This window comes from Orbicella faveolata, unplaced genomic scaffold, assembly GCF_042242905.1.
Source record: "Orbicella faveolata isolate gen_17 unplaced genomic scaffold, um_ofav_v1 contig_5, whole genome shotgun sequence".
Classification (NCBI taxonomy): Eukaryota; Metazoa; Cnidaria; class Anthozoa; order Scleractinia; family Merulinidae; genus Orbicella; species Orbicella faveolata.
Window position 1 is genome coordinate 1,365,049 of NW_028301580.1, and position 12,494 is coordinate 1,377,542.

A 12,494-nucleotide genomic window follows, 5' to 3' on the forward strand; every position below is an offset into this window, starting at 1 on the left:
ATTATCATCATTATCATTTTATCATTATTATCATTATTAGCATTGTTAGCATTATCATCATTACCATCATTAGCATCATTATCATCATTAACATCATTATCACCATCACCATCACCATCACCATCACGATCACCATCACGATCACCATCGCCATTATCAGCACCATCACCATCACCATCACCATCATTATCACCATCACCATCACCATCATCAGAATCATCAGCAGCAGCATCATCAGCATCATCAGAATTATCATCAGCATCACATCATCATCATAATTCCTTATGGCCCCCAGTGGGGCATAGAACCACACTTAAAGTTCTTACTGACTTTAAAGACTAGTCTGACCTTTTAAAATCTGCAGGCATTGGTTTTTTGTCACGTGCAACCCACATGGTTGTGGGCTTAATTCGCAGGACCTTTGTTTCAACAGAAGGATGAACTAAAGAACCACATGGAAGGTCGGAATTGCAGCTTCGTTTGGACTATGAAAACAGCAGAAAACAAACTGTTATTAGCAAAGATCATGCATTTTAATGGGAAGAAGAGTAAGTGCTTTGTTTTTTATCATTAAAATGTCTCTCTTGATCAATTCAGCTGTCATGAAACAGAACTGAGAACACAAATGTTTAACTTCATTGCTGGGTTACTCTGATTTACAATGAAGTTCAGAAATTTGAGCACAAAGAGGAAACTGTATACTGCGTCCTTTAATTTAGCATATGACAAGTCAAACAAGTCCTCGTGCAAAACCTTTCATATGAAAATGAGTTTGATTTACTTGAAAATGAACCTCTCTAGACGGAACACATTTTCATATGAATGGATTCACACAAAGACTTCAAAAAAGAACCTAGTAAGAGATGTAGTAATGGCAAACATTATTTGATATTATTATATGGCTTTGGCTTGTGGCCGATATAACGCGCGCTCGGTTATTAAGTAGTTATTAATTACTTAATAACCGAGAGTGAGGTCGTTACGGGAAAATCTCAAACTAAGGCCTTGCCGTATTGACCGAGCGATAGTGAGGTCAATACGGTAGGCCGAGGTTTGAGATTTTCCTGTAACGACCGAACGGTCGAGGTTATTAAGTTGTTTATTATATGGCTCATGAATTTAATAAAGAAAAGGAAAAAATATTCGAGCGGAAGTCGTCAATTTACATCCGGCGATGCGCGCGTTTACCGATTCATTCATCGTCTCCAACCCAGGGCAAAACTACACAGTCAGTGACCTTTACGTATTCTGTGAAAAACACACATTTCTTTACGGGAAAAATGCTTGTCACAGCCTCAAAAAGGTATTTTGGTACCGTGGTGCCACAACTTGATGGGGGAGTTTTTCCGACTTTTGTGGCGAAACGTCAACGCATATAGAAAAGACAGAAAGTGCTTCAAAATAGTCCAAACCAACGGTCTTTCGGTGAAAGAAAATACTAACGCTTCAGAATGTACTGCTCAGAATAACTCGATCTCCGCATTCGCTTTGGACAACATATCTACGCCTTCTTCATTCTGGGATTTATGGATGAACTTTTCAAGCCTTGTGAACGTCTAAAACTACCTGCAGTTATCAGAAACAGTGCTATCGACAGAAACCGCCCGATTGTTTATATTTGATGATCCTGGAAGCTGATTTACACTTGCTTGTGTTAAAGCGAGGGAATCTATTTGATAAGAACTGTTGCGGAGTTCAATATTTCAGTAATTGTTGTGACTAAGTTGATAACTTATAAGTTTCTTAGTGGTGTTCTGCTCAGGATGCATGACAGATCTGCCGAGGGTGTTTTTCACTTAGCGATTTTAGCTTTACCAGACTCGGTAAACTTCGATTGTTTTTCACCACTGCCCGCCAAGGTTCCGGCTGGTAAGTCAAAAACGACTTCCATATAAATTTTGTTAAGGAAAAATCTTTAAACTTTTAACAACTCGGATTAAATTTACTTTCTCTTATTGTTTTTAATCGGCTTTCATCGTTTCAATGCGCTTCAATTTTCAGAGCCGGGCTCTTCCTAATTTGCATAATCCGTAATCGGCCCGTGGGCATTACGGCTGCATAATGACCTTTCAGATCTCGTTCTTAGCCAATCAGAACGCGCGTTATATCGACCACAAGCCAAAGCCATATAATAATAATTATTATTGCACTAGACCTACAGTAACATAGTTGACCATAGGCAGCCAATGCAATGCACGGATGCAAAGCACACAGAGGACATTGACAAGGGCACCTGGTTTTTGCCGCGATACCATTTAAAACACCAGCTAGACGGGCTGATTATTATGACCAGGCTTTTAGCCAGTATTTGAATTAAGTGGGCATCCAAAATGTACTATAGGGTCTGCTCAAATGAACAATTTATAACGCAACATGGAAACGAATTCTTTAAAGTGGGCAATTTAGCCTGCGTAGAACGCGTTCCTGTATGAAGAGCTTTTCCATCATTTAGTCCATGTTCACCTGCCTACAAGCACAATTTTGAGTTATATAGGACATAATTTGCTGAATTTGTGCAGTATTATGCCATTTTTTGTGACACTGCAGTTGTCATCGCTCCCTCATGTTCCTCTCAACTGCACTCTATGCTATTTCTTATTGTTCGTAATATGCACAGTACAATACATACTCACATGACAGATCCAACACAGTGTCCAGCGGGCAACAGTGTTACACAAACAGAACTTTGCTGTGGAAATTACACAGCAATGAATCACTCAAAAAAATTATCAAAGTGAAAGGTCACAGAGAAAAGGAATATTATCAACTACAGTAAAGTACAAGGTAGGGGAAACTTAGAAAACACGCTGTAAAGTGCATGCTAAAAGGTGCAGAATTTCTGCCTTAATTTCACTTAACAGAAGCAAAGAACTAGCACAAGCTGTTGACATAAATGATGGTGACTAAGCAAACTAAGATAATTACATCTTGAGAAAAATTGAAAAGAAAAAAACAATCAAGTTGAAACACTCATCAAAGCTTAGGTAGAGAACTCAAAATATGGTGCAGAAGAACTTGCCTGTAGTTGTGTTCCCATAGCATTTCTAAGTTCTCACAAACTGCCACTCATGGTTTTACAACTCTACAGAAACATGGACTTTTCTTCTATTTCATAATAAGTTTAAGTCTGAAATTAAAACGCATGGGCATGGAACTCAGCAAAACTCTTGCTCTACCTTATCTGTCTTGTCATCAATGAGTGGAACTATGGTTTGCTGCTCCAATGGTATACTGCGCTAAAATTATGAGAGAAAATATAAAATTATTTTTTTATTGACACTATACGGTACAAGGTTAGGTGTCATTTGAAGTCTGTTTTGTACTTCGATTTTTGCTGTGTGGTAATGTGCTAACTACATGCTGCTCATCACAAGTACAGCTGTAATTTCCCGGTATTCTGTGAGGTTTCCCTGTCGGCAGTCTGTCAGTAACACTACAACTTACATTGTATAATTATTATAGTAAGTAGTAAAAGAATTCAGAAATTCAGAATTCAAAAGATTCACTTTATCAGTTTCTACTGTCTTTTGTTTCCCTTAGACTTAAAGCAAACTCAAAACTTCATGACAAAAACAGACCAACTATATTATCATCACAAGAACCAATATTATAGTACTAACAATATAATTTTTGAGATGACTGTATGATGAGTTGCACATCAACAAATTTTCTGTCGTTTCTGAACAGTAGAGAAACACAGTTGTGCTGTTGAAAGAAAAAAAAAATGTAAAACTGTTATCAACAGAAGAGGTGGTGGTTCCACTAGGATGGGATCTTGCATAATAATAAGATAATAATTACAATTATAAGTAGAATAATTAGAATAATAATTATAATGATTATAATTATAATAATAATAATAAGATATACCCAGCTGTCGAGGATCAGGAGAATTCTTCAGTAACCAAAATGGAAATTTATAAGGAGTTCTTCGGATACTAAGTTGAAAATCTCAGGAATTCTTCAAGGAGAAGTAGAAGGGGAGAGATAAAGGCAGAATTTGTTAGTTTGGTTCATATACAATGTACAGTATATGCAAAGTAAACTCTTTACTAAATCTCAAAATTTCAGATTTCTTTGTTCTCTACACCCGTAGCAAATTTGTTACTTTGTGGGTGAATTCTATCAACAACAGACAATTTCACCCGTAATGTCAAGGAAAAATTAAGTACACTCAGCCATAAGAGATGTTACGGGTTACTGCCCTTAATGACAGCCCTGCCCTTCATGACAGCCGCCATTTATATTACATTACTTTACTTCGTTTACCCTTGGATTTCAGAGTATCTTATGCAGCTAATATCTGCGAGCATTTAGCCATCATCAGATAAGAGACAGACCACCACACCGGGAACTATGTCCCCTACTCTTTTTGATTAGTGTGTGGGTTATTTTACGTCCCACAGAATTAATTACATGTATGAAGAGCTGTGAGACGGGGCCAACAGTTTATTGTGTCTATCCCAGAAGACTAGAAAGTCTAACCATTTGCAGATGTCATTACAAAGGCAGCACTTTCTCCTCAATTATTTTAAGACCCCAAGTATTGGTCTGGCTGGGGTTTGAACCCGCGACCTCCCGCATGCTAGTCTGGCGCTCTACCACTGAGCTAACTGATCGGCCATCCCTGAAAGCGAAGAGACAACTCAGAGAGAATGAGACATTCATGTGTTGCTGATAATTGTGTTTCTTGTATAAATTATCCATTCATTAAACCATTTCATTGTCACAACATCAGATGTGACAAATTATGATGCTGAGACAACAAAGGAAGTTTGCTCTCCGCATGCATTCTATCTATGGGACAGACAATGACCTTTGCGAGTTCACATAAAAAAACAGACCACTTGTGGAAAAATTTTGTCACCATTATACCCCTGTTAATCTGGCTTTTAAACTTCAAAATTCTTAATTTGAATCTCACCTACGATGTGTAACAATTTTCACTTGTGGTCTCTATGGTCAACTCTCCAGATATTTGTCAACGCAACCAATGTAGTTCATGACAACAAATTTACAAGTATTATACTTTAAACCGCAACTGATTGATGAACCAATCATGTCATTTTCCATACATTCCAGAAAAAATTATGCGGCCTTGAACAGGACAATCAACAGTTACCTGTACACACGGACACTCTCATTTTTTTCTGTTGAAGAGGGCAGCTCTAACGCAAGGTAAAGGTAAATAGCAGGGTGGGGAGGGGGGTGTTCATGTACATTGTATATAGTTCTGCCATTGGTGCATGTACATAACACACCTTGCTCTTACTGTAGTTTATTTATAAGTGACAAACACACATGTATGACTGTACAGCTGCACCTGCCTGGACTTAAATCTGTGGTGTAGAGCAACAGAGTCCAATCCAGACATATGATCTACAGTGTATAGTACAAAAGAAAGAAAAAAAGGGAATAAAAAGAAACTTTTTCACAATGGAAATTTGTCTTTTGCTAAACCTTATCAAATGTGGGGCAATCGGTTCTTTCTGTACTTCGTCAACAGAATTTTGTGAGTCATCTCCAAATTTAACACTGACTCTCAGGGCTGTACTCTAGAAGAGTCCAAGTGCCACAGGTAACTAACTTTTGCCTTTGGGCGAGTGGAAAAACTTACTAGTTTTATATAAGCTTAACTGTGCGTAACCAGGATTTCATGGTTACGAACCTTTGGGCTCCTTATAATTTTTTTGGACCACAGCCTTGACATTTGCTGTATACTGTCTGACAGTTTCTGCCAACTTTTTCCAAGTTACAGGTTCGCGATTTTAATCCTGGGACGGTTTCCTGGGGTATCCAATCAATGGAAATTAATGATCAGAAAAGCAATCGATCAATTGATAAAATTAGTTAATTGGTATTGATTGGTATCAGTCAATCAATGATCAATCGGTAGTCACACAAAAGCCATTCATCGTTTGCTATCAGTTGGCTAAACAAGTTGCACCCAGACTTCTCAACACAACGCATATATGCCATGTTGCACATGCTCGTACTACTGTACAGTCGCTCATATCTCGGTTGTTATTGTTCTTGTAATGTCGACCAAAGTAGCTTGTAGATTGTAAAATGTGACGAAATCTGCAACCAATCAATACCAATCGATACCAATTAGGCCATTGATTGCCATTGGAAAGTTATAGATGACAATTGACAAAAGATCATGTGGTAATCCTCGCCTGTGGCTCATGGTTCCACAGCCACTTTAACAATGTTATGACGCAATTTATGATCAATAGGAGGACACACGCATAAAAAACTGACGTCAATTTGTTAAATTTCATCAATTGGACACGCCGGTGGGGCAGTTTTCTTTTTCGAAATTGTCCGCCGAAATAGTGGGATACTCTCGAAACTTCCCAGTAAAAGAACTCATCGTTTGGAGTATGAAGTTTCCACTGGCGATCTCCTTCACGCACAAAAGTAAAACGTAGTACAGGCCTCTGAAATACACCAAATGTCAACTCATGGTTCACTGATCTATAAAACATGGCAAGACGCCAAGGAAAGCGCTAAAAAGTTTGGAAATTTTTGAAATCTTGGGATTTCTAGCTGAGATAATCAAATATGGCGGCTTTTGGCTTACGGTAGTTAGCAGTCTGCCCGAGTTCAAAATTTGGCCAACATGGCCAAATTTAGTCAATGACATCAACCCAGCAACTGCTCTGTGTACGTCTACTACTTCACACTATGAACAAGGAGCTTTTTCTCAGAAAGCAGTTTTGTTTCGTTTCCGTAAAGATATTCAAAGTCTGAGAAAGGCCGGGTTTTGATATCCTGTGCATGAGAAGTCCTGGGGTGAGGGGGATATGTGCTAATGCGCCGCTTTGCATCGCACTGATCTGTTCAGTTGCCAGGGCCTGGGGGTTTTCGTCCAGGTGAGGTTTAGTACTGAACCTATTGTAAAAGATGAAGGGCTAATTAATTTAAGTTGTCTACACATGTATCAGTTATTACAGACAACGCGCTTCGAAATGTATTTACTTGTGATACTTCACTTTGATTCTGCCCTAGGGGCGGGGGTGCTCCCTTATATCGGCTATATAGGTATGTCCAGCGTCAGAAGGACATGTTCTTTTAAGACATTTTAGTCAGAAGTAGAGTATCGATATTGGTCATTTGGGTCTCAAACTGGGTATGGTTTTTGTACTCTAGTCTTGAATTAGGTATGTTTTTTAGAAGAACCTTCTTTTTTCATCATTATCGATAAGACCAGCAACTAAAGCCATTCACAATACCTTTAACATCATTCTGAACTAGAGAACTACGGCAGGTCTGAAACAGGGTACTAATTTAACGGTCAGGCCATAAATAGGTTAGATAAGTAGCAGACTTTAGTCTTAAATAGGGTAAGTGTTTTGGGAAGCGGGCCGCACAGCCCAGCCAAATTTTTCAGAAATTTAAAGTGTTGTGTGTGAGGCTAAATAAAGCTAAGAGGCAAAAGGACCTGACGCATAATTTTTCCATTTCTGTGCCGGGCAGTCCTTGATTCGAATGGATGCGGCACTCTACGTTTTGTTGTCAGTGACGCAGTATATTTTTCTTTTCAAAAAGGATGCCTCATTTGTGACGGCAGTTGTGCAATTATTCCTCCACTTTCGCTTGAATATTATGAAGCTAAAATACAAATGCTATCGGTGTTTTCATGGAAACCAGCTCTTAAAATGCCGCGGTATGTCGACATACAAATTTTCTTATTTTTAAAAGCGCGCTCTAAGAAGTAAAGCTACTGGAATTGTGGCGGAAATTCGAGAAATTCAACTAGATCTGGAAAATGTCGACACCTACGATATGAAGAAAACCTCATAAAACAGCCATATTGTGCCTATTTTGCAATATACCAACGTTAATTAAATTACAATATGATGAATTAGTTACCTTCCACAATATATGGTATCTGTAGTATCGTCCAAACGCACCAAATTAAATGCGTGTTCTTTTCCCGTAAACAGCCACAGAGTAGGGGCGGGATTGTTATAGCTGGCAAGTGTTCTGATTGACCAAAATTATGTCGCCGTAGTTGTGATCTTAATCACATTTAAATCAAGCAGGGAAACAGATATCTTCGTTTCTTTAGAATACATCGTTTTAGTAAGACTCAGGAGCATTTAAGTCGCCAATTATTTCTACATGCATGGCATTTTAATTTCCTTTTCTTTCCGTGTCACGAAATAAAATTTAGTTTCGAGAAGTTACTTTTGCTGGACACGTTTACCTTGTGAATTACAAACGTTTACCCTGATAACATTCATACTCATTATGTCACTAAATCACTCTGAAACGGAAAACTGTACCATTTCTTTGTTGAATTAAACAAAACTAACTGCTTCCATCGGCATTGATGGACAAATCGCGTGGTGTGGCGGTGTCTCTACTTCGAAAACATATTTCTTTTTCACAATCACTATCAAGTCCAGTTCGCAATTTTCTTGTGTAAGATAATACCGAGAAACGAGAGTTTCATCGAAATGTTGCAAATGAAACATTTTGGTGCGATGGACCGAGTTTTGGCTGAAATTTTGCCGCCGTATTTACATTAACAATTACGAACTTTACTCTGATTGGATGTTACAAATTATGTAAATAGTTCACCCCTGAACTGAAAACAATACCGTTTCGTTTCTGAGGAAACGAAACAAAAAGACGAGAGTTTTCAGGGGTTAATAGCAGTAGTTTATCCATGCTTTTATAGTTTCCTGTAGAGCTTTTCGAAGGTTTAAGATGTCTACGGTTGATCTAGGGTCGCAGGACTCCGTAGATCCTGAATCGAGCGAATATGATGACGATGAAGATGACAATGACTATTACTACAAATGTGGGGACGAGGATGAAGGAATGGCTTCAGACAAAGAGGAAGGCCCTGAAAGTTTTGAATTCGTGATTATCGATTCTAGTGAGGCTCAAGAAATATTCGACTCTTCAGATCTGGCGAGAGATTTCGAACTACTGAAAAAACATATCATCGTTTCATAAGTTTCAATGTTTTATGAAACAGCTCAAGTTAGCCGGGTTTTTTTTTTTTGCGATACTCGCAAAATTTATTGCTGAATTCTAGTTGTCTTGTCTTCTGATGAATGATACTCGAGTATTGTTAATCACTAGCATTTTTCATTTCAAAAGGTCGACGGTTTTTTCAACAGGATTGCCTTTTTTCCGTAGAATGACTGTGTGGGTTTATATACTTTTGAAACGTAGAAACACGTTTGCGAGTTTTTCTCGAGGTTTCTACGAGTTTTTTCAAGAAACAGATTTCAAGTGTTAGAGTTAGTTTTCCAATGATAAATTTCAGACCGGAAATTAATTTGTCATCGCGAAACCAATAATTTTTTGCGAACTCGTGGAGTCATTTGCGAGAAGGAAAGGAAGCTTACTGGAGCTTTAACCCCATCCTCTTCAAAAATCTTTGGCCAAATCAATTGTCATATGATATACTATTTATCAACCTCGAATGTCCGGTCTTCTGTTTCCTGTATTGACCGAGCGGTGAGGTTAATTCAGCAAAACCGAAGTTTGTGGTTTCCCCGTAAACTAGTTAAATAGTTAAGAAGAATATAGAATAGTTAAGATGCAAGCGCTAACTCTAGTCAAAAGCTCTGCACAGAGAGATTTTCATTTGAATCTTAAAATCCAAGCCAACGTGACCAATCACAAAAGACACGAGCGATCGAGTAAACCAATCAAATATCGCATTAAGCACGTGATCGACGTGAAGCGCGGGAAAACGCGCGCGAGCGAGTTACGATTCAGTTGGCTTTACTTCTGATTGGATGAGGAAATGGCGCGAGAGTTTCAGTAACTAAACAAGAAACGTGAAAATGCAAAACCATAGTGAATGACCACAACTTCTAACACCCGAATTAAAACGCTCTCGTATCACCTTTTTCTACCGAACAACTGGCCGGAGTAGATTTCTTTGTTGCCGTCTTCCCAACAACAACCCGAAATGACAAATAAAAGAGAAGCACACTGTAACCAATGAAACAACTCGTTTTGTTAATAAGAGTGAAGGGATTTCCCCCACGAGTTTAGGTCATCACGACGTCTTCTAAAGTAAGTTGCAGTTTTGACCCATTACAATGAAAACAAACAATCTTGCGCAAGTCAGACAAGTCTTTTTCGCTTTCAATGAAAGCACGTTTTTCGTTCAAAACCTAATTTCGCATGATGAAATTTTGCGCTGGAAAATTTTCGACAACTTGCGTTTTTAGAAAACGATCAGGTTTATTAAAATGGCTGAGAACGTGCAAGGTGATAAAGACCAAACTTTCCCCCTTTTTTTCTGAACTGTTCCCCTCTGGAATAATCGAATTGTTAAGATTATAAAACAAAACATGGATAACTCACGCAACAGTAGCCAAAAGGGAAAGACTTGTGTTTTTCCTGTTACCCCGTGTACGGTATTTCGAATCCGAAATGAAAATTTCCAGAGGCCATTGTCCTTCGAAACTGTCCCCTTTTAGTTCGCAATTTCAACGTCGCAGAAATTTTGTGAGAATCCCGCATCGCTACATACTAGCAAGAGCTTTGTTCATTCTGGGAAGTAGTTTACATAAATGGACTTCTCTTCTTTAGAGTTTTATTTTAATTTATTACTCCTTTAAATCAACAATAATAGCCTTATGATCACGTTTTCGCAATAAATGCCACGCAAATATAGTTCCTCACACTGCTTTATAATTATAATTACTTAAAACTCCTAAATTCTTAATGTATATTTTACTAAGGGTCAACGCTTCCCGGCGAACTATTTACAAAACTAAATGTAATTACAAACCTAACTGGTAAAAATAATTTCATTTCAGCTTTAATTTTTTAGTAGAAATTTAAATTCACATTTGTTTGGCTTTTTATGTTTCTTCTACAGACTACTAATAATTGATCAAAAATTTACGTCCTAAAGCTCTTTTACTCTGAAAGCTGGTTCGGTAAGAAATGCCCTATACACTACGTTGTCGACCCAACTTAATTTGCTTAGAATAATATTCTCTTTGTAAGTCATGTTGACAATTGTTACATAGCGTCAGTCGTTTTAGGTGCCTTATCTACAAATATAACAGGACAATTTGTGTCGCGATAGCAGAGGTACGATAGACTAAAAACACCCTTAACTTTAGTTTTAGGTATTTATGTTTCAAAAACGGTGCCGTGAAACCCATGTATTCTTTATTATAGAATTTTGATAAGGACAAGATGCAATTATTGGCAAAGTTTAAAAAAATTCTGTACATGGGGCTCAGAGCTACCTTAAATTTTCGAATAAATATAAGTACTAAAAGCTAAAATTAAGAGTGTCTTTAGTACAGGTCATACTGATGCTATGGTAACCTATAGTGTCACGAAAATGATAACAACGTGTTTATCAATGATTGGGCAGTTTTATGGCTCAATGATTGTAGCATCAACTGACAAAGAGTGCTTGTAATGACTTATCAAAACCATAGTTTTGGAAAGTACTGCAAAGTGTTCTGAGCTACCTCAAGTTTCAACTGTTCTTTGACTGAAAACAACTTGCAGGTAATAGACCTAGCAGATCATTGCATATTTGTGAGTAAAACTAGGTTTTGGTTCAAAAATACATTTGTACTAAACAAAAAGTTGAAACGTTTTGCGTAGCATTTATCCCAGTTTTAATCCTGCTGCTGAATGGTTAAAAGGGTACCAAAACTGTTGAAAACGGTTAAATTGCATTACTAACTGAGACACACCACTGGCTTGAAAACTGTCTCTTGAGGTCATTGTGCTTTGTCTTTCTCACTTGTTTCCGCTGGTCAGTCAGTCAGTCAGTTCAACCAAGACAGCTGAAAGAGAACAAACAAACAAAGTGTAAAGCTATGAAAAAGGCTTATTCGGCTACTTCAGTCAATCTCAGTTGAACGTTCTCTAAAAAAGGCGTTAGCTGATTGCCTGAAAAGCTACATTTGTATAAAACGTAAATAATCGTGTTTTTCGTGTATTATCGTGGCACCACCGTTAAATCTATATAAAAAGTGAATAAATCAAAGAAATAAATCAGTCTCCCATAAAACGTTACGATTAACTGAAAACACTTGAGAAATGTGAAAGACATTACCTTGTGGCTTGTGCTTCCTAAATTTCTCAAATGTACTTCGCAATTACAAGACACAATTAAAATAATATGGTAGTGGCTTCGTTATTTGTTTGATAAAACGCAGTATAAAATCATTGTCATTCAGACTTTAGCTGGAACCATGGAAGTTTCATTGTACCATTTACAGCTGAATACGATTTATATCTGAAATTTGGTCACTAAACGTTGCATTTCAGGTTATTGGGTAATTTCATGGTCTCTATTCTCATCGAAAGCAGGTCAGTTATAATAGAACACCATGTCCGCTGGAGAAGAACAAAAAACTATAATAATCAAATAATAATCACAATTACTAGGAACCCTTTGTTAGGAAACAAAAAAACACTTTTTCAAGTAATCTTACCTTACTTTCCAAAATTAAAGGTCACGTTATCTCCAATCAGTA

The 12,494-nt window shown here is 37.6% G+C and overlaps 1 protein-coding gene across 1 annotated transcript; it reads right to left on the reverse strand.

Annotated features, from left to right (window-relative positions):
* Positions 1–313: 313 nt before the first annotated feature.
* Positions 314–4,241, reverse strand: LOC149095687 (uncharacterized). The gene is made up of 4 exons (XM_089281854.1): positions 4,195–4,241; positions 3,583–3,774; positions 3,177–3,231; positions 314–485 (listed from the first exon to the last, which is right to left on the reverse strand). Exons 1-4 carry the CDS (start codon positions 4,239–4,241, stop codon positions 339–341), a joined length of 441 nt encoding a protein of 146 aa, XP_089137980.1. The 3' UTR covers positions 314–338.
* Positions 4,242–12,494: the final 8,253 nt, after the last annotated feature.